The sequence below is a fragment of the Chrysochloris asiatica genome, unplaced genomic scaffold (genome assembly GCF_000296735.1).
Source record: "Chrysochloris asiatica unplaced genomic scaffold, ChrAsi1.0 scaffold00046, whole genome shotgun sequence".
NCBI classification, from domain to species: Eukaryota; Metazoa; Chordata; class Mammalia; order Afrosoricida; family Chrysochloridae; genus Chrysochloris; species Chrysochloris asiatica.
Window position 1 is genome coordinate 17890661 of NW_006408564.1, and position 23858 is coordinate 17914518.

Here is a 23858-nt window from a genome sequence, read left to right on the forward strand (position 1 = left end):
AAAAAAAAAAAAAAAAGACTACCCACTTTTACCAAAGGTAAGATGTGAGCAGGCATTTCTCTAAAGAAGGTAAACAAATGGCCAATCAACTTAAGATGTTCAATATCATTAGCAATTTGGAATGCAACTCAAAACCACAATGAGACACCGCCTGACACCCAATAGAGTGGCTATTACTAAAAACAAAAATAAAAACAAAAAAACAACAGACAAAAACAAGCATCAGTAAGAAGATGGTTGAATTAGAACTTTCATTTGTTCATTTGTTAATGGTGGAAATGGAATGGTGCCATTACTTTGAAAAATAGTTTTGTCCTTTACTCAAATAATTATTAGTTGCCTTATGACCTAGCAATTCTACTCCTAGGTATATAATGCCAAGAACTTCAAAATTACATACACACAAAAACTTGTACCAAAATGGTCAGAGAAGCATTATTCATAATAGTTAAAATATAGATAATACTTAAATGGACATCAACTGATGAATGGAGAAACAAAATGTGGTATATCCATTTACAACAAGATGTGCTATATCTATTCAGCCAAGAAAAATAATTCAGTACTAACATATCTGCAACATAGATAAACCCTCAAAACATTATGCTATGTGTATGAAGCAAGTCACAAAAGGCAATATGTTACTATGATCCCATTTATATGAAACATCCAGAATATGCAAATCCATAGACACAGAATATAGATCAGTGGTTGCCAAGGGAAAGAAGGTAAGGGGGTTGAGAAAAAATAAGAATTGACTAATAATGAGTACAAGGTTTCTTTTAGGATAATGAAAAATATTCTCCATTGGAGAGTGGTGATGGTTACATAATCCTGTATTTATTCCTTAAAAACTAAAACTAAAACCCCACTAACTTGTACAATGAAAGGTAAATTTTGTGGTATCTGAATTATATTTAAATTAAACAGTTTCAAAGCAAAGTTACTTACACCATCATATTCTACTACCATGAGATAACAAAGTCATATTGTGAGCCCCCATATCTTGATGCGGAAACTGGATCTGAAGGTAAAGTGGCTGCCTAGAATCACAGAGCTGAATATGAACTCAGTTTCTCAACTACCTCCCCCAAGGGGCTTCTCCAGAATCACTATTAATTAGTATTAGAAAAAAATTAGTTCAGTCTGATCAACTTCTAAAGAGCAAAGGTAGACTGTAAGAAAGCCATGCCTAATAGTGGACTCTCTGTGATTAAAAACTAAGAGATACTTTCCATAATACTATTTCTACAAACCCACTGTTAGACCCAAAGATCCCCCTTGGCCATGAGGAAAATCTCTGTCTACAGTCTCTATCGAAGTTATTCCCATAAATCAGGTGTAGAATATTCTCCTTCTGCTCCATAATGTAATGGTTACGAGTTAGGCTGCGAACCTCAAGGTCAGCAGTTTGAAACTACCAGCTGTTCCAAGGGAGAAAAATGAGGCTTTCTGCTCCTGTGAAGATTTACAGCCTTGGAAACCCTATATAGGGTAGCTATGAGGTGAAACCGACTCCACAGCACATAACCATCAGCTCCAAACTTTTAAATCTAATCCAGGTTTTCTGTTTGGTCAGTTTACAATTCATACTTGGGTGTATTTCTCAGGAGAGAACACCATTCGGCATGAATTGGTGGTCTAGTTTGCAGCCATACCAGGGTTTCTGTTGTTAGGTGCTCCTGAGTTGCCCCCTACTCCTGGCGACCTCATGCACAAAAGGATCAGACCACTGTAATTCATAAAGTTTCACTGGGTGATTTTCAGAAGTTTATCACCAGAATCTTTTTTCTTAGTCTATTTCAGCATGGAAGCTCTGCTGAAACTTGTTCAAGTGTCAAAACAACCCATAGGCCTCCGGTGACAGGTAGTGATTGTGCATTAGGTGCACTGGCTGGGAATTGAACCTGGGTATCCTACATGGAAGGCAAGCATTCCAACAGAGATATCCAAATGGATCTGCCTTCTGTATCCTCACTCCACATTTAAAAACAAAACAAAAACGGTGTGAAATTGAAATAATGCTACCAATTTTCTTCTCTTCTCTAACCAATCTGTCCCATTAAATTTTGGGAAATTGAATGACTGCAGATGTAAGTGGTACTTCATGACTGACAAGTGTTCCCTGGGATTAGGGCTGAAAAGCTGAAGCTTCACAATACCTTTTATTCCCCCCATAAGAGTTCAGAACTGATCTACTTTTAAGGGCACCACTTGGGGATCTCCTGAACTACAGAAATATTAGTATTGTTTTATTGTCAAGTTGCTTCTGACTGACAGTGGCCCTGTATAGGGTTTCCAAGGAGCTGCTGGTGGCTTTGAACTACCAACCTCGAGGTCAGCTTATCCTAAAATGCCACATCAGGACTTTGAACTATATAAACAGCCTTCCCATTCTGGAGGCTCTTGAGACTTCTGTGTTTGGGTAAAGTGGTCTACAATCCCAGATACTGTAGCAACCAAGGATGGGTAGGACTTGCTAGACCTTCTCTCTTGAAAGGGTTAAAATAAGAAGGGAGTTGCTTAAGATTTCTTCTGTGCAATAAACCCCAGAACAAAGTGTTGGCAATGTGTAGACAGATAGGAATGGAAACCCGATGGGGTTTGCTCTGACCTCGTCGCAGGCAGCACAGCGCGGCTTCAGGCACTCGGCGTGGTGTCGGCCACAGTATATCTTCCCTTCTTGGTAAAAGTAGATCAAGTCCACCAGGAGTTCGTTGCAGACAGTGCAGATGAAGCATGGTGGGTGCCAGCAAACACCATGTCCAGCACGTGACGCAAACACAGCGATGTCCCCACCATTAATCTGGCCTCCGCACTGTGAGGCAAAGAGAAACATCAGTACCAACACCACTTCCCCTCATTTCCACTATCTTCTCCTTGGCTCTGTGTAACTAGTAACGAGACAGCCACCACAATCACTGGGTAGTGGGAACTTATTTTCAAATGCATCACAGGACCAACTACTAACCTGCTTTGTATACCTGGTGAGGCAGGTTTTTCTGGCCCTCCCCCCTCACACTCCTTTCCTAGAGCCTATGACTAAAGATGAAGATAAAATACCTGAGAAGAATGAATCACAGAGGTGAGAAGGAAACAAAAACTTCATTTGCATAATAACACGCTAGGAGAGCTCTGAACAAAGTGAGGGTCCTACTAGCTTTAAGATACTCTAAAAAGGAGCTCTGGTAGCGTAGTGGTTACGAGTCGGGCTGTGAACCTTAAGGTCAGCGGTTTGAAACTACCAGCTGCTCCGCGGGAGAAAGATGAGGCTTTCTACTCCCGTAAGGATTTACACTCTCAGAAACCCTGTACAGGGTCGCTATGGGTCGGAACCGACTCGACGGCACTTAACAACAACAACAAACAGGAGTAAAGATACACCAGAAGTCCTGGTGTAGCACTGTGGGTTAATGTGCTGGACTGCAAAGTCAGTGTGAACCATAAAGTCAGTGTGAATTGCAAGGTCGGTGGTTCAAGCACACCAGCCACTCCCTGGAAATCCTATGCAGGTGGCTGTGAGTCGGAACCAACTTGATGGCAACAAACGTCTTCCAGAGCATAGCCAAGTGTAACACCAGAGGGCATTAGCTAGGGGAAGCCCAGACAGGAGAGGAGGGCTTGGAGGGGAATCACGGGAGCAGGTGAGGGCTGTACTGATGGATGGCAGGGGAAGCAGTATATAGAAACGCCTCGTCTCATCCTTTACTTTCTCTCCTCTCTTTGATGGTGGTAGGTGACTGACTCAAAGTGACTCCATGTGACAGAGTAGAACTGCCCTGTATGGTTTTCTGGGCTCTAACCTTTATGAGAACAGATCTTCAGGTCATTCTCCCCACAGAGCCATTGGGTGGGTTCAAACCATCAACTCTTTAGTCAGCAGCTGAGTGCTTAACTGTTGCACTACCAAAGCTCCAATTCCTGCCCTGCAGGCATGTCTCATGTCTTCAGTCTGCTTCCTTTAATATCTTTTTTACTGGGTCTTGATTGAAAAGCCACCATTTCTAAGATCAGACATAAAAAAGGCATCTTGCTATGCCTTCCCCACTTACTCACTTCTTTCCCAATCCTAGCCCCTATCCAAAAACGAATAAGGTACAATGACCTATGCTTGCAGTTAGGGGATGGCAGAGAGTCTTTGACAAAAAATCGGAATCTGTGGGTACAGGGTTGGGGCAACCCTGTGGGTACTTTGAGTTGGGGCAACCTCTCCATGAGGTTCATGCCCTGAGAACCTAGCTCAATAGCTCCATGGGAGGGAGTGGGTGAGCTCTGGGGACAATCTCCAAGGAGTTGAAAAGCCACCGCTTAACCTTTCTCCTATCAGAGTTCTTGTAAGTAGAAAGGTTTTGTAGAAAATGAAGTAAAGGTCTCATCAATTATCTGGAAATTCATACGTGTGTGTAACTGGTAAAAAGAAAGGCATTGTATTACTGAAAATACCACTTTACCCTTCCATGCTAACATTTGTAGAGCTGGGTTATAGCTACATAATCCCACTTAATCCTCACCCTAATTCTTTGGGGGTAGGCACTCGTTATTCCATTTTGAAAATGACAAAACTGAGGGAAAGTGATAGGGTCAAGGTCAGGCGGTAGAAATGTGAGTCAAGTGCACATCTTTCCGCCTCCGTGTGCTTGGCTTGTCCCTATACTGCTTTCAACATCCGCCCATGAAATACCGAACCTTTTTTCTGGTGTAGGTGAGCCCAGTTTCGCAGACTGCAGGAGACCCATCTGATGGTGGCTGAAGGTCCTGAGAGAAAGTCATGCTGTAGCCGCCTGCATCTCAAGAGTGGTCTCAAGGTGAGGATGAGACCCCATTGCCCAATCTCTGGTCCTTTACCTCCCCTTGTCAAGTAGCTTCTCTATTCTATCCACCTGGCCTGCTTACCTTGCCCCAATGAAAGCTTAAACAAGGACCCCAAGGCAGCACCTATTCCACTCAGCCCTTCTTCCTGTGCCTTCTTTCAGAGGTAGCTGATTTATTTTCAGTACCTGAATGGGTCCATCAAGAACTCAAGGAGGTAGTTGAAACTGATGAGAAAGCAGTGGAGCACAGAGAGGTTCCAGAAATGACTACTGTTGCTGGAGGGCTTTTGGCAGCTGAGATGTGGGGTAGGGTGAACCTAGGCAAGCTGTGTTCCCACTTAGCTTCTTTAAAACCCTTGTCTACTATACCCTGAGTTCTCTACTGGTGAGTAGGAAAACAAATCTCTTCAGACTCTTGAGCTCAGTGAGGTCCTAGGGTGAAGGCAGGGATCTTCCATGTATTTTGCTAAAGAACCCTCAAACTCAAGAAGGAGCTCATTTGCCACCACTTAAAAAAGCTTTGGTCCTGTGAGGATTCTGGGAAAGAGACTGACCCATGATTTAGGCAAACTTCATTTTCTAAAGAACGCATTTAACTGATTCTCCCATGCCATGTCTCTGCTCAAATTCCACCCATGGCTCTTCATTGGTTTTGCTATAGTTAAGTGCCATAGAGTCAGATCTGAATCATAGCGACCCTGAATAGGGTTTCCAAGAAGCGGCTGGTGAATTTGAACTGCTGACCTTGCGGTCCAGTACATTATCCCAAGAGCCACACCAAGACTCCATGGCTCCTCATAGCTCTCCCTTTTCAGGACCTCCTTGATTTCTGATCTGATCTAATTTTCTCCCCTTTACATCTGCCCTCTGCCTCCTTACTGAATACAGTGTACACCACATTCCTGCCTTATGACCTTTGAGTTGTCTGTCTCCCTCGGTCCAAGTCTGCAGGACTCATCACCTCAGTTCTCACATACATTGCCGCTTTATTTAAAATTGCAGCCTCCGCTCTCCTAACACTTCCTACCTTCTTCCCTGATATGTCTTTTCTATTTTATTTATTTGTTTATTGTCTATTTTCTTTTCCTAGAACACAACTCTTTACAAGGGCAAGATAAGGTATTTATTGTCTTTTGTTTACTACTGTGAACAACAGGCCTAGCATCATGCCTGGCAGTCAACAAAATTTGTATTGCATCAATGACTAGGTGGAGGCATGCCAGAACAATCCCTCTTAACTCCCCCAAGTCCACACTCACCTGTTCACAAATAGCTCCTGTCATGGTGACTGGGAAGGGCCTCACATTGCCTCGGCCCAAGTTCTCCCGTTTCCTTTGGTTACTGAACAATTTCAGCTCCCTCTTCTCTTCTTCATCCAGAGAGTTGCAATATCGAACCTGAGCAACACAAGAATGGCAGGAAGGAGGTCAACTCCTGCATCTTCAGGTTCCTGAAGCTTGGCCACGGAATCTTCATATGAAACACATTCCATTTGGTCTTAACACCTTTGCTTGAACTTCAAAATCACCAGACTTGGTACTATTTAGGGTGAGTCTTCACCAAGAATGGTGACTCAACAGAACTTACCAGCCTGAAATGTCCTAATCTTGGAGACAATAAAGGTTTTGTAAAGTCTCTTTATCTTAAATATCTCATTATGCTCATCACACAGATATTCAGTCACCCAGCTGAAATCCAAATCATCTCTGAATGGCTTTGGAGTTAATGAACATCGAAGGTTTCTCATTCTTTCAACTGGATTGTGGGGGACTGACTCTTTGAAGCCACTATTGATGCTGTTAAATGCCAGTGAGCCGATCCTGACTCACAGACACCCTGTATAGGGTTTCTAAGAACCGGTTGGTGAGTGTGAACTATGAATCTTGTGATTAGCAGTCCAGTGCTTATCTTACAGCCCTGGAAATGATGCTTGACACCCAAGGATGCTCCTAGCGAGTGAGCCAGAATGCTTCCAGTCTGCTCATGACTTCTGCTCTCTCATCTCATTTTGGGAAAATGGAGGAACAAAGGTTTGGGATTTAGGAGTTGGGTCAGAAGTATCTGTGATGCTTCATGAATAACCCTGCATTTATCTGTTTGTAAGAAGGGAAGAGCTGTCTGCTAGGCTCTGGTGAAGTACATCAGTTTGCATAAATTCTCTCCTTGTTAGACATAGAAACTCACAAGACTAGGCAGGGATATTAAAGTCATTCAAATCCAGAATTTTCCATTCTCTCCCTTTCCTTATGCACACCTTGGAATTTTGCCAGAACCTTGAACTATTATTTACTCAATATTGTTTTAAAATAGACTGATTTTCTTTTTTTAACTTGAGTACATTTATTTTAAAAGCAAAATATAGCTATATAAGGCAAAACAGTATCACCTGCAGTAAGTAGAAGGTTAACTATAAAAAGAAATAGAGTGAGAAGAAAACTGCAGTGCTATATTCCAACTAGCTATTTCGCATACAGAAGATCCTTAATGCACTTAATGTAAAAGTGGAGACAGTAAGAGTTAGAGTTCTGAGATACATGTTAGCGTCAAATTGAAATTTACTCGTCCATTATTCAACCACTCAAACTGCAAAGAATGAAACAAAACTTAAAAGCATGCAACTTTCTCATGTGATTCAGTTTTATTTACTGCCATGTGCATGTTCCACCTGAAGCCATGTAATATTCCACGCTTGGGGAAACTGTTTTAATCCCATCTTCTGCTTTTTTTGGAATGATCTGAGAAATCAGAAAGCATAACTGAATGCCTGAGATGATGTGCCTTTTGATTTGCTTTTGAATGAAGACTGTCTTTGAATTTACCTTTGAATGGGACTGTATCCCAGTTTGAAAACCAGTGCATTTAAAACATCCTACTAAACTGCAGTTGTGTATATCAAAATTGTCTGAAGTGGGGGGAAAAAACAGAATGATCAAATATTTACTTTGGATCACCCTTTGTCCTCCAAAAGGCTAAAATGGCCCACTGGTCACATGCGTGGAATTCCCAACAGCAGGAAGAAGTAATTTGAATAATGTCTCTTCTCATACTACCACAGTTAACCATAAACAGAACAAACCACTACAAGCAAGCATAGATAAAGTCTCTCTGTCAAGGAAAAAAAAGTTAAAACAACAAGCACTTTCTGTGGCTGTCCCAGAGAGGGGACTGCAGTGACCTGAACAGCCCCAGAATATACAGTTACACGGCTGACATTTTATGGACATGCTTGTAAAGAGAGGCACACCCCTCAAGCTTGTAAAAACCCGCATTTTAGCTTCCAAATTAGTTAACTGGGCATCAGGTTACAATGCTTGCTCTCAGCTTTAAAGGGAAAAGCATTTATTTATATTTGTTTGATGCAGACTGAAAGACACAGCAGGGAAGGGAATTGTGAATATCTTTCTTTCTAAGGAGTGCCTTCTGTTTCCCAAGCTTTTCTTGGACTTAATCTTTTATTTAAAGAAATCAAATCCATTGCCATCGAGTCAATTCTGACTCACAGCGACTCCATGTGTTACAGAGTAGAACTGCTCCACAGGGCTCTGGTAGCGTAGTGGTTACGAATTGGGCTGCGAACCACAAGGTCAGCAGTTCGAAACCACCAGCTGTTCTGTGGGAGAAAGATGAGGCTTTCTGTTCCCGTAAAGATTTACAGCCTTGGAAACCCTGTACAGGGTCACTACGAGTCAAAATCGACTCCACGGCACTTAACAACAACAACATTCTTTATGGAAACAGATCACCAGGTCTTTCTTCATGGTGCTACTGGGTGGGTCAACTTTTAGGTTAAAATCCAATCACAAACAACTTGCATCACCCAAGCTCCTTTTTATATAAATTTAAAACCATAAAATCAAACCCACAAATCTACAGGATTCTTCAAACCAGACACTTAAAAATTTCTTATTATGTATCTAATCCCCAGCAGTCTAATCATCTTTTTTAAAGGTATACTTTCATGATCAATTTGATTTCAAAGATAAGACATGGCTGCTTACAGGACTCTGTATCTGGGTTCAGGAAAAAGGACTGTCCGTGAGTCATACTTTCAAGAGAACAAACCATGACCCTGGCAAGCTACACTGCATGGCCACAAAAACCCTGATGCTCAATGCTGCATGTCTGGCCAGCTCATTTCCACTGTGGTGTCATGTGGAAAGCCTGCCCTCTCCTTTAACGTGAAGAGATGCTGAGTGTTCAAGAGTCACAAGGCTTTTGTTGGCAAGAAATGGCTGAGAGCATTTCAAGACACCTAGGCAACCAAAATGGCACAAGACTCTTCAACTAAGGAAAGCTTGACTTTAGCGTTTAAATGTTAGTATTCCCGGCTACTTCTAAATCATGAGGAGAGCCAGGCACGGGGACTAACTCAGTCCATCATGAGACTCTGCTTTTAGGTAACACGCTCCAGAAGCTGCTGGACAGTTGCTTTTGAGTCCAATTAAGGAAGCTAAAACCCCAAATAAACTGCCAAAGCTTGTTTTGGGAAAAGTGACCAATCGTAGCATTCTGATTACAGGAAAGGTGACAATTCACAGAAATTTCTAGGACAAGTCTCTGTAAGTCCCCTGGAGTTTCTTACCTCATTATCATGTGGGGGCAGTTGGTGTAGTAGTTGCTTGATCCTCAGTTTCTCTCCCGGACTGTTGACATAAGGAACCTTCTCTTCAGGGAGGCAGCTGTAGTACTGGTGAACCTGCAGGAGGGAAAACACACTGGTAACGTGGCCATTGTTTCAACCGTTTGTCTCTTCCCACTTGCTGGAAACTAGCAGGATGCAACTTTCTGGCTGTGCCCACCCACCATGAAACTCAATGGGACGTGAGCTTCTAACTGCATGAAGAGAAATTCACCCAGAAAGTCAGAGTCAAGGAAATCATTCATGTCTTGGGGCTTTCCTTCTTTCTACAAAGGAAGAATAAAGCCAGCAAACTTTCCTAGAAAAGGAGAATTCGGCAAACCATGCTGGCAAAGCCGGAGGGTAAGGCTTTCTCCGCAGACTCTCCCAAGAGCTGACTTTACCATTTTCTGTTAGTCTCCAGTATGTAATGTGCTTCCCTAGCCAAAGGGATATGTCAGCGCCTGCCTCGGCACTGGTGTTAAAACCAGTTGTTGGCACTCAGCGAACTTCTGGGTACCTCGGCCCCCACCTACAGCAACAGGCCTCCAGGTTTGGAGTCATTTGTAAGGACAGGTAGCAGCTGACATCTGTCAGAGAGCGTCACTGAATCTGTGATACAAAACGTGTAATTAAAAACCATCATTAAAATGAAGATGTTTCCATGTTCTAGAGTGCTCCTCTTTACAACTCTTAAGACACATTTCCACACTCACTGAGCCTTATTCAGACGTAACAACCTGGGAAAACACCAAGCAGCTAACTGCCAGAGAAAAGGAAATAGACAAGTTCACATCCAGCAACGTGTACAAAAGGTGAGCTTAATGAGCAAGCATGCAAAGAGAGTGGAAGGAAAAAAAGATTTTTTTGTTTTGTTTTTTGTCAAGACAGAAATTATGCTATTATGCAGGCGAGGGCAAAAAAAAAAAAAGTCCCATAAGGCCAGATGACATCATGGAAAATTATTTTCATGGATCTTGTCACATCACTACCAGTTCTTGCCAAACAAGGCATTCATTCAACAATATGGAGTGGACAGGAGACTGAGGCCCTGGTCCATCCTATTTGTTACACTTCACAGAATGGTCTAACTCCCTTGTGTTTAGGGAACCTTGGATACAAACACATGTTTTGTGAATGCTGGGGAGAAGAGTTGTGAAAGATCTGGTGACTTTGATCTTAAGACACAAAGTCATAAATGTCAGATGAGAGGGAATTTAGACTTTGTGGTGACAAGTCCTTAAGACACGGTGAAAGCCATCTTTATTTTCCTAAGGAAGGAAAGCAACCATTCACAGTCATGTGCATATCATCCTCCTGATCAAGTCCCAAAGGCAACCATAAACAGACATCTCATCATAGGCTTGCTGGCTTTCAGAAGGCAGGGCCCCTACAAGTTTTCCCTGGAGGCACCTGGCAGGAAGCCATGGCCTGGGATGGGAGGGAATGGCTCTGAATTTTCAAAGGCAGCCCACACATTACCGACACTGTCTTGCGAAAAAAACAAAAGCCTAGATTGTACATTAGTTAGAGATTAGAAGCTAAGCTATTAGCCAATCTAAGACTGGCATGTCATTTCCTTGTCAGGGGAGTTCCTGGTACTATATACCTCTTCAGGTATAACAATATCTGACCAGTCTTTGTCTTGATGAATGGCCTTGACCTCCCAAGGCCAAGAAAGTAGGAAGGTTTTATTTCTGCATCTCTTTGTCATTCTCACAGCACCCAAGATAGCTACAGAACATTAGGAACTAGTTATCAGTATGGAATGAATCACCACACTGCTTGACAAATCCGGAGTCTGATTTGAGCTCAACTAACCCTCCTCTGGAGTCCTGGTGTGGCGCTGTGGGCTAATGCGTCAGACTGCAAAGTCGTTTGAACTGCAAGATCCGTGGTTCAAGTTCACCAGCTGCTCTTTGGAAATTGTCGGAATTGACGCGATGGCACTTAACAACAACAACAACTCTCCTCTGATTTGAGCTCAACTAACCCTCCTCTAGGAGTTCTGGTGTGGTGCTGTGGACTAATGTGTCAGACTGCAAAGTCATTTGAACTGTAAGATCGGTGGTTCAAGCTCCTCAGCTGCTCCTTGGAAACCCTATAGAGAGAGGGTCGCTATGGGTTGGAATTGACTCTATGGCACTTAACAACAACAACAACCCTCTTCTCAGACTCCCTTCATACTTGCTTACCCGTCTCATTGTCCAGAGCAGTTGTCCACAGAGCCCTTCTGAATTAGCACCTTATGCCAGGCCCTGTCTGATATTGCTTGGGGCCAATGCAGGCTGGAACCCCATTGCCTTCCCCAACACTGTCCAGTGAGGAGCTCTGAGAGCATGTACTTTGGGGCCAGGCAGATCCAGACTCCCAGTCCTGGCTCTGCATTCCATCTCCATGTTCCTGGGACACTGATGTAACCTCTCAGAATATTCATCACAAGGCTGTGATGATTAAATGAGAACAAAGCAAAACATCTGGCTCTCCGCCAACAATAAATAACATGAACAAATAATTATATTGTCCAGCTAGCATACTCCAAATGGAGCAATCGGAATGCTTCTCAGCCTTTCTTCTATTTAAGATATAAAACAAGACTGTTGGTTGACAGAGTGAAAAAAAACCCTCATGTACCTTAATCTATACTCATAGTTTAAACAAACAAATAAACAAAAAAACAAAACTTGTTGCTGTAGAGGCGATTCCAACTCACAGTGACCTTATAGGTAATCTATGGAAAGAAGTGCCTATGCCAAAATATAGGCTAATACTAAACTCGTTAATCTTTTACTTAACACATTATGGAACTACATGAAAATTATAGCTGCATCTTCCTTGCTTTCATGGATGAATACTGATAGGACTATAATGTGCCCCAGGTCATGCTTTTATCATTGTCTTCTCTGTCTACACTCAACTGAGCAAGATCAAACCTTCTGCCTTAACCCATGGAAGTTCTCAAATACTCAAGTATGTTTTTTGTGTGCGATTTTTAAAAAACTTTTTTATTGTGAATTGAGTGAAGGTTTACAGAAAAGATCATCAGCTTTACATTCAGCAAATCATTCACTTTGTTTCATCTCAATGCTTTTAATTCCATCTATGTAAGGAGCTCCGGTAGTGTAGTGGCTATGAATCGGGCTGCGAACCGCAAGCTCAGCATCGAAACTACCAGCTGTTCCGCAGAAGAAAGATGAGGCTTTCTACTCCCATAAAGATTTACAGCCTTGGAAACCCTGTACAGGGTAGCTATGAGTCGGAAGTGACTCCACGGCACATAACAACAACAACAACATGTAACAACAGTGTTCCCACCCACCTTCCCATCCCTTCTCAACTTTGTCCTTAGGTAAATGTTGCCCTTTTGATCCTGAATGTTTGACCATTCCATGGTGAGCAGACCTTACTAATATTGTTGTCCCTGCTATAAATCTATTTGCCACTTGACTAAAAATGGGGCCACGAAGTTAAGTTCCATTCCAGACCTGAAAGGTGGAGGAGAACCATAGTCTCAGGTTCCTCTCGTCTCGTTCTGATCAGTAAGCCTGGTGGGGTTTTTTTTCTTCAATATTGAGTTCTGTTTCACATTTTCTCCCACTCAACCTAGAACCTTCTAATATGATCCTTTCAGAGTAGTTGATACTGGTAGCTTGGCACCACCTAGTTCTTTTAGACGCTGAGTTTTATAGTGCCTGATGCTCACATGGTCTACCGGTCACTGGACTAGTTGATTCTAACCATCTTTAAATTTTTATCACTCTTTTGAAATTATTAGTTTAACTTGCTGAAGGAATACTCATACAAGCTGGTGATATAGTTATAGTTAATAGAAACTGCTCAATGGTGTCCCCACCCCCAAGGGGTGTCAACAATTCTTGCCATGACTATAGACATGCCTCTGCCTACAGGCCAGCGTAAAACTGTACCACAGGGTTTCCAAGACTTTATGGAATCAGACTATCCCATCTTTCTCTCATGCAGTAGCTTGTGTGTTTGAACCTGTGACCTTTTGCTTAGTGGTTGAGTGCTTAACCATTGTACGACTAGGGCTTCTTATTAACAGTGTATAGGAAACAGAGCTATTGCAGTTAGTTTTAATTCAGAGAAAAAAAGGGAAATTTATTTCAAGATACACTATAGTATAGAGGGGCCTCAGGAGGAAATGGAAGCAGACATTGGAAAGTGATGGTGATCTCTCTCCTTTCTCTGGGGCCACCATCCTTGTACCTCAGCTCTATTCTTCTCTCTCTCTGTTTCTTACCTTCTCAAAGTGTATGGTTGCCATAGCACTTGAGTTTACATAACTTCTCCAGAGTCCATCTTTTCTTATTTCCAAATTTCCCCTTAGAAGAATCCTGATGAGAGCAGCTTAGGCAATGTCCACAGCTGGAGACTGGATGGGAGAAGTTCAGCACTGGTTCGAGACACACTCGTAAAGGAGTCCCAACAAGACATGGCTGGGCCAAAGTGATGGTAACCATGAAGGAACTCCAGAAATATTCAAGAGGTAAATAAACATCTCGCTGTGCTGAAGTTCATCCTAAAGACTTAGAATTCGTGACTACTCTTTGGGAAAATAGCTGTATCTTTTCTGGACATGTTCTGTTATTTTTCATAATTTAAACCTAGTGAGCATACCAAAACCAAAGCTACTGCTATCAGTGCTGACTCATGGTGATCCCATGTGTTACAGAGTTTTGTTTTCATGGCTATGATCTTTATGGAAGCAAATCACTGGGCCTTTTTCTCTAAGATGCCACTGAGTGGCTTTGAACCACCAACCTCTTGGTCAGTGGTCTAGCCCAAACCAATTGCTCCATTCAAGGACCTTACTTACTGATCAACACCACTGAAAATGTTATCTTTTCAATCAATCAATATACCAGTAATCCTTTGAATATGGTGGTGGTGGTTACGTGCCGTGGAGTTAGTTCCAGTTCCGACTCATAGCAACCCTGTACAGGGTTTCTGAGGCCGAAATCTTTACGGGAGCAGAAAGCCTCATCTTTCTCCCGTGGAGCAGCTGGTAGTTTCGAACTGCTGAGCTTGCGGTTCGCAGCCCGATTCGTAACCACTACACTACCAGAGCTCCTTAGAATATAGAATGTACTAAAATATTTCCTGTGGCCACCAATGATTTGATGAATGACTTAAAAAAAAAAAAACTTCACTGAGATGTCCCATTTTCAAAACAAATCAGCTAATATTATTTCAGTATTTACAAAATTACCCTCCTATCACCAGGTAGATCATCTGGCTTGCTCTGAGAAAGGAGAATGATTTGGTCCTATACTACTTCCATTTCTCTTGAAGCCCATTCACATTCACAAGAAAAAAAAAAATTCCTCTGATTTTGGCTAGGTCCTTGGGTGGCACAGACTGTTTATATTTGAATATTATATGTGGCATTGTGGGATAATGCACTAGACCGCAAGGTTGGTTTGACCCACAATATCAGCAGTTCAAACTCACCAGCTGCTCCTTGGAAACCCTATTCCGGGTTACTCTGAGTCAGAAAGGACTGAATAGCACTTAACAACAACAACCTAAAGGTCGGCAGCTGAAACTCACCCAGTGCACCGCAGAAGAAAGGTCTGGTGATCTGCTTCAGTAAAGATTACAGCCAAGAAAAACCTATAGAGTAGTTCTAATCTCATAGTGTTACCATGAGTTGGAATAGATCTGATGACAATGGGTTTTGGTTTTCGGCTGTATGTTGGCTATGCCTCTCTTCTGGGTGCTTCCAAAAACTCAAAACAACTCACAAGTTACCCTATAAGACCCTATAAGTAGTAAACAAGCTCCATGGGTTTCTGATACTATAAATCTTTAAAGGAGTAGAGTTTTCTCCCAGAGAGTCCTCGTGGGTTTGAACCATCAACCTTGTGGTTAACAGCTCAATGCTTAATGCACCACACCACTGGATTCCTAAACGTTCATCATGCAAAAAGGAATAGCAGATGGGCAGTCTTCTGAAATCCCAATATGTTTCTGACTGAACACGGAAATGCTGAACGCGTTTTCCTCTGGCATTCTCCATCACACAACGACAATATAGCCCAAAATAAACACATGCAAACCAAAGATAGGGGAAAATATTTAATATACTTTTTGGTGCTACAAAAATTCAATTTGGCACTACCTCTGAAAATCCTGCAGATTGCTCGTGCTAGTCCAAATATGTTCCACTTAATAATTTTTATGAGTAAACAAATAAATCCAATAGAATTTTGTCAATGGTGATGACTACCAAGCAATTAGCTGGTATGTTGATATATTTATTTTTCCTTCTGGGTATACCGAGCTGTGTGTGCTGGAATCTTTGCTCCAATTAAACATTCCTAGCTAAAGGTACCCTGTGATTCTGCCTTAGGTGAAGGCATACATTTGCCCCAAACAAAAGCATTCTGAATACAATAAACTGGCTTATGAAGACAAAATAGCCTGGAGACTAACAGGGAGGATTGGCAGTAACTTTAGTCTATTCCAGACAGATTGTCAAGAGTTTTAGTCAGTGTGCAAAATAGTCTGCAAAGCACGGACTCGCCCAGTTTGAAACATTGGGCTTGTCAGAGGGAACTGAACTTCTGACAGCATTTCTGCCAGGGCAGACAGACAGAGCTAGTCAGTCAAGGACTACATTTGGAAGGAAAGTGTGCTAATGAAAAAGGTAGGTAAAGTGCTTTATGTAGAGCAGTGCTTCTCAAATTTCAGGCAGCAACAGAATCGCCCAGAAGGTCGATTAAAACACAGATTCTTCATTCAGCAGGCCTGTGGTACCAAACCTATACCTACTGCCATCAAATCAATTATGACTCAAAGTGATCCTACACGCCAGGGGAGAACTACCCTGGGATCTGATCATTTGCATTTCCTGCCATTTGTTGTTGTTAAGTGCTGTCAAGTCGGTTCCTACTTGTAGCGACCCTGTATAAGGTTTCCAAGGCTGTAAATCTTTACGGGAGCAGAAAGTCTCATCTTTCTCCCGAGGAACAGCTGGTAGTTTCGAACTGCTGACCTTGCAATTAGCAGCCCGATTCATAACCACTATGCTACCAGAGTGAGACTTTTCTGCTGATGGTCCAGGGACCACTTTTAAAACTTCCTCACAACCTGGCAGTAAGTATATCCTACTAATCAAACTAAGTGTTGTATAGCTTACAGGAACCAAGCTTCCTCATTCTTGCCCTTTGCTTTTCAAGGACTGTTGGCCTTCTTCATGAAAGAAATAAAGGACGGTAGATGGATGGGAAAGAGGAGAAAAAAAGAAAACAAAAACTCCCCCCAAATAAGAGTGGTTCTCAAATCTTTGTACACTCCAGAATCATATGAGGCCTTCTGCCCATTCTTCGGGGCTCAAAAAGGACCTCAGAAACCTACATTTTTAACACACACCTGACACCATACCAGGAGAAACACCGGTTTAAGGGGAAGGCAAATCTAACTCTATGGCATAAAAGGAAAAACTCCTGAAGCGCGATCTCCAATGCGGGCCGACACATTTAGAAGGTTTGGAACTCTGGTAGCATAGTGGTTATGAATTGGGCTGCGAACCTTAAGGTCAGCGGTTCGAAACTACTAGCCGCTCCGTGGGAGAAAGATGAGGCTTTCTACTCCTGTAAGGATTTACACCCTCAGAAACCCTGTACAGGGTCGCTATGGGTCGGAACCAACTCGAAGGCACTTAACAACAACAACAATAAAAGACCATCTTAACCAAGGCACAAATCAGAAGTTCGGATCTTTATTTCATGCTCTCTTTCACCTGCAATTCGAGAGGCTTGGAGCCTCAGTGAATCAAGTACAATTTAGGGAGGCAATGTCTAGATGAACCATACTTGGAGCATCTCAGAAAACAGGTGCTATGGCAAAGAGAAAGATGCTTAAGTTGGTGGGTGGCATGTGTCAGTTTTTATGGGAAGTACACACTGTCCCAAATGAGGACCTGGAGAACAATCAGTTGGCAAAACAGCTAGGAGCACCTGGTGTTGGGTGCTTCTGAGAGCACATTAGTTCATTTTGTCTCTACTTTCTAGAATTTCATTGCCAGATCAATGGAGAAGCATGTTGGTAAGTGGTATCTCAGAGGTGGAATTGTATCAGGTTCCCCTCCTTTCCTTTTCTCCTGGAAGCCCTTATTATAATTTAACTGGTTAATTCAGGAAGTAATTTAGGAAATAACAGTCTCTATCCTGATATCTAAGGAGATCTGGGAGCGTAGTGGCTACAAATCGGGCTGCTATTCTCATGGTCAGCACTTCGAAACTACCAGCTGTTCCCCGGGAGAAAGATGAGGCGTTCTGCTCCTGTGAAGATTTACAGTCTCGGAAACCCTGGACAGGGTCGCTGTGAGTCGGAACTGACTCCAGGTACATAACAACAACAACAACAACATCCTGATATCTAAACAATGTCTCCATCATTCTGAAAATCCCACAGGATTTGAACCAGCATCAGAAATCAAAGCTCTCTTAGTGTATTTTCAGAGAAGACTCTTTCAGGGTCTCCTGTCTTTTTCTTGCATCTGATTACTAATTCAGCAGTGAACAGCATTAGGGTTGAGAACATTTTCAGTCACTTCCTACCACCCTATATGTGACCAGTCTAGGTGGAGCGTTTGCCTGGATGACTGCCCTGGCTACTTGTGGACTCTGGCTTTCTCCTCTGTGCCTCTAAAGCTGATTCTCTACATAGCAGCCAAGCCATATGTCACTGCTTTACTCAAAACCCAAACAATTTCCCATCCTTCTCTGAATCAAAGCCACAGTCCTCACTAACTCGCCCCAGCAGCAGCATCTTGTCTCCTTACCACCTGACTGATCATATCACTTACTAGATTCCTCATATTCAGTTCTTCCACCCACAATGAACACCTTGCTATTCTGTTCACCTCAGGACCTTTGCATCAACTGTTCTCTGCCTGGAATGTCCTCTTTCCCAAATATTTACAAGGTGCTCTTCCTCACTCCCTCCAGTCTCTATTCATATGTCACCTTATCAGAGAAGCCTTCCCTTACTGTTCTAATACAACAGCATCCCTACCCTAGTATTTTCTAGTCCAGGGATTCTCAACTGGGAGCAATTTTGCTGTTTTCCCTCCTGGAAATGCACTTGGCAATGTCTGGAGATTTGTTTGCCTGTTACAATTGAGTGGAGGCATCTAGAGGAATGCTGCTTAACTTTTTTACAATGAACAGGGCAGCATCCAACAATGGAGAATTCTCTGGTCCAAAACATTAACAGTACTGTGGTTGAGAGACCCTTAGCCTGCCAGTTCCTGACACATCTTGCTCCTTGCCTGTCTCATCCCCATAGATGTGGATGCTATGAGAGCTGGAACTTTGCTCACCGCAGAAGAGAGCCTGACACAACAGTACATGGTTAACAAATGTTCACAGAATGTGGCACCTTTCTGCCTTTCCAGTTTATCAAAAATTTGGACAGAGAAATGCAGCAGGAGAAGACATAGGTTCATGAGGAGCCTGAGGAAAACGGGCTGAATGAGTCTTTCTTTCCTTCCATCAGAGCGCTTCGTTTTATATAAGATTTCTGGCACGAGGGTGGGTGGAAAAGACACTGAGCAAAGGGTGACTGGAAAAATTGCTTCAAGAAAGAGGGAAAAAACAACACCCATTTGTATCTGAAGCCAGAGAATATCTTTCATGTTGAGTCAATTTAGTTCAAACAACTTGAAGAAAATAATCACATTAAGTCCTAAGCAGGTACTGCAATTCCAAATCACATGATTTGGTCTCTCTCCTAAACATGCTAGCTCTCACATGCTTGCTGTCTTTCTAAACCTCTTAATTAAAACAAAAACAAAAACATTTTGCATATTAAACATCAATGTCTGGCTAGACTACTTCCATTTTAACTTGGAGCATTTATCTATGGGTTACTTATATTATTCTGATTGAAGTAAAGGCGATAGATATTAAAGCATTTGGAGTTTCAACATTTTCCCTTTAAACTATAGTTACATACAGATTCCCCATCCTGATTTTCCTAAAATACTCTCTGTAGAATGTCTACACATTTGCATGTATATCCTATGAAAAATTTCCTGACAGCTGCTTACTTTTTTTGGTAACAGCTTCAGCGCTGCCTTCAGACAAAAAAACCATGTACATTTGTATGAAAAAAGCAAGATAGCAGGTTCCTGTCCCAGCTCAGAGTTTGGATTTTATGGTTAGGCAGTTTGTGGTTGGAAAACAGCACCTGACATTCGCCATCTATGTATAGTTGGGAATGAGACTTATCTCTTAGAGAGTCAATATCTCTCTTTGTAAAATGGGGACAATGATAGTATCCACCTAGAAGTAATGGTGTGAGGCTCCAAAGAAAGAGACACACAGAAAAGGTTTTCATGTTTCTGAGTTCTGAAGCAGTCTAATGTACACTCATAAATGTTTTCTATATGTAAGGAATTTTTAAGTGTTTAGGGAAAGCATATACATATGAATAAAAAATCTGCCCCTAGGCTGAAAGATGTAGAAAGTGCAAGACAAATAAGCAAATAACTATAATGCAATGAATCACTGATAGACTTGAAAACATTTGATCTTCCCTATTCTAAAAGCTCTGGTAGTATATGGTTACGAATAGGGCTGCAAACCTTAAGGTCAGCAGTTCGAAACTACCAGCTGTTCCGCGGAAGAAAGATGAGACTTCTGCTCCTGTAAAGCCCTGTACAGGGCTACTATGAGTTGGTTCCGAATCCACGGCACATAGCCACCATCACCATTCTAAAAGCTACATGGGAGTCCTGGTGTTGTGTTGTGGTATAAAGCATTGGACTGCAAGGTCAGCTTAAACTACAAGGTCGAGGGTTCAAAGTCACCAGCCACTCCTTAGAAACCCTATACAGGGTCACTAAGAATTGGAACCAACTCCACTACATCTAATAACAATAGCAACAGTTCTAAAGCTTAAAATAATGCTTCAATTAATACGATGGCATGTGGTACAAGGTTAGGTCTGAGCATAAAAACTCGAAATGACCTACAGTGGATATTTAGAGAAAGGGGCAGGAAAGGAGGCTTGGTTAAGGTACGTTAGGTGATGCCGTAGCAATAACATCAAACCATCACTGAATGTACGCCACATCTGAGATGTGGGTAGGCAGGGGCTAGGGCAATAGAGGCTCTATCCCAATACGGACCTTCATGATGGTGGTAGCAGAGAAAAGGATGGTTGGAAGACAACACAGTCCATGAAATACTTCTAATTGGATGTGAAACATAAAAACCGTGCCCACATTTCATCAGTTACAGAAAATCACAAGGCCTTCCTTTCCTGTGCCACATCTTTGTTAACAGCTACCACAGCAGAGAAAGAATGGAATGATCTGTGAGCAAGACACAGCCTTCTGGGATAGCTACCAAGTGTTATAAAATACATGACCTGCTCAGGAGTAAAGGACAGAACCAGGATTTGAATTTACGTTTGACTTCCACGTTGGTTCTCTTTCCATTCCACCTCACTACAGCCATAAACCAGTCATAGAATTTTATTCCTGTGCCCCTTTGTACCTGATGAACCCATGAGCATCCTAATTCATCTTTCAAGCTTGTGATTCCCACTAACACCCTAACGACAAACAGTCCAAGTACCAATTGGCAATCCAGAGGAGGTGTAAAGCAACTTAATTCTTTGGTAATGTGTGTGCTTTGGATATAAGACTTGGTGATGCAGTTAAGGTACGTGGCTGCTAACCAAATGTTGATGGTTTGAATCTACCAACTACTCTGAGAGAAAACAATGCATCAGTCTGTCTCCATAAAGATTTTCAGTCTACGGTTCCACTCAGAACTGACTCAACAGCAGTGGGGGTTGCTTTAGTTTGGGTACTTTGAAGGAATGAGCACACATTATGCAGTGAACATCACATGAGCTGGCACAGGTTGGAACTGTTTTCCCTGGAAGTCTGTGTCAGAAAAGCTCGTGAGACCAGATTCATCCAGATAAAGACCATGTGATCCTTGAAGACAATGCTCCCATTCCTGAGAACGGCTTTTCTATGTGTTGGGACTGATGTTTTCCTATGGTAATACTCGGAAATAATGTTGAAAGAAAAAAAATGAGTCAGACCAAGTGTCTGCACTTATGTTTAAGTCTTTTATAAGCAGCTTTCTTTCTGCTCTGAATAAAACAATGAAAGATCTCAGGGAAAACACAGGCCTCAGCCACCATTGCTGTTGTTAAATACTGTCGAGTCAGTTCCGACTTTGAGCGACCCTTTGTAAGGTTTCTGAGGAGCAGCTGGTGAGTTTCAACCACCAACCTTGAGGTTCAAACCGACCTTGCGGTAGAGTGAGTGTTTATCCTACTGTGCAATACCAGGAATCCCAGTCACCATTCGGATATATGAAACATAACAAGATGTGCAAACTTAACTATTTGTAGTGTGTTTCAATTGAGAAGACTCATTGATGATTGGGCAAATTATTTCTCCTGAACGTTCGCCTCATGGCATTAACTCTGTATTGCACAGACTGTAGAACTCCCATTCTATAACACCTCTTCCTTGCACATGATAGTCTTGCTATAGCTCTCGGAGAAATATAAAAAGTAACTGAACCCATGGTTATGAGAGGAGAAAGTTCAGCACTGACTAGACTCACCTAAATAAGCAGTGTTGGTTGGCATTCTTCAGCATAGACACTATGGGATAATGTGCTGGACCACTAGGTCAGTATGAGCCATGAGGCCAGCAGTTCAAACCCACGAGCTGCTCCTTGGAAACTCTATACAGGGTGGCTGTGAGTCAGAACCAATTCAGTGACACCAGACCTAAAGCAAAAACAATGTATAACAGGCCCCTTGGGGAAGCAAACAGTTTAAGTGTTTGATTATTGGCCCAAACCAAAACATTGGTGGTTTGAACACACCTAGAGGCACCATGGAAAGCAGGCCTGGTGACTAATTGGCTTTCAAATGGTCATATCCATGAAAACCCTATGGAGGAGTTCTACTCGCATGCATGGGGTTGTTATGAGTCAGGATCTACCCCACAGCAGCTAACAACAATCGCAATAAACACCGCATCTCTGAACTATCACGGTCTTCATCCAAAACCAGCAGATACTGCTATGTGGTTAGCTAACAATGGCACACAGTGTAGGAGCATCCTTTCATAGTGATCTTCTGGTGTAATTACCCTTTTGTCACCTATAGCGTTTGCTATCTTTGTTTTAATTATTTTATTGGAAGCTTTTCTACACCCTTTGGGAAATAAGCAGTAAACACTTGAAAAGGAAGGAAGTCTTAACTGAACACATACTGTTTTAGAAGATCAACCCATGGGGAGTTTCAAAGGTAGTACTTATCTGGGTTAAATGAAGGAAGTAAAATGAGAAAACACAAGATCATCCTAAAATTATTAGTATTGATATGTGCTTCTGTTTTAAAGAAAAACTATCCATAATTATATTTTATTTAGGCTTGAGAAAATAGGAACCCAAGTTCAGGTAAGGCAGCTCAGAAGTATAATGAGATGCAAACTAGACAAACTTTGAGGGAAAATCTTGCATGAGTAATCTAAGAAACGGTGCTAAAAAGTCCCTGTCATATTTGGAAGGAAGACAGATACAGTGAATAACTGGGGATTTGTTAAAAGTTAATGTAGAAGGGAAACCAGGCATACGTAAGGACAAAAACTGGAGGAAGCTTAGAGTACTTGAAGAATGACAAGGGACTCAGTAAGCCTGAAAGTCAAGAAATACAAGATTAGAAATGTATTCTATAGCTTTCCACCAAGTCAGGGAAAATGAATAACACTGGAGAAGCTTTATAAAAGGCAAGAAAACAGAAAAAGCAGATATACAAAAGATGACAAGCAGAACACCAAAAATGACGTGCTGGTAATTGTTGAAAATTATCATCATAAATATATTCTAGTCTCAGTGAAAACACCTATTCTCTGTTTGAATTAAGAATCTCACAGTATCCATTCTGTGCTGTATATAGAATCACATTCAAAATAAAACAATGACAAAAAAGGAAAAACCAAGCCATGAAAAACTGTAAATCTCAGAATTACTCATCCAATGAAACCCAGTCTGTGACTAAGATTGTACAAACAAAGCATTTAAGACAAATATAATTAGGAGGGATAAAAGATGTTATACTAAAAGGAATAATCAATCTCTCAGGCAAATAGTGTTATCAAAACATAAAATTGCATACCTGAAAAATGTTGACTTGGCAAATGGGTCATATATATTTATACGAAAATGAAAAAACATTAACAAAGAAAACAGTATAATTATAAACTTGCAGGCTCCCAAATTACACCCTGAAAACAAATAAAGCAAAAATAAGAAGAAACAAACCTAAAATCTCACTGAGAGATTTTAAGGTAACACTCAGGCACTGTTAGATCACAAGTCAAAATGTTATAAAGGATATCTATCTATCTATCTATCTAT

The 23858-nt window shown here is 41.8% G+C and overlaps 1 protein-coding gene across 1 annotated transcript in view; it reads right to left on the reverse strand.

Moving 5' to 3' along the window:
* PRICKLE2 (prickle homolog 2 (Drosophila)) overlaps positions 1–23858 on the reverse strand; it is a 131702-nt gene that overhangs the window by 76221 nt on the left and 31623 nt on the right. The window contains exons 2-4 of the mRNA XM_006862108.1: positions 9394–9507; positions 6071–6208; positions 2615–2818 (exon numbers count right to left, since the gene is read on the reverse strand). Coding sequence (XP_006862170.1) covers positions 2615–2818; positions 6071–6208; positions 9394–9507 — 456 coding nt within the window. The remainder of the gene's footprint in view (positions 1–2614; positions 2819–6070; positions 6209–9393; positions 9508–23858) is intronic.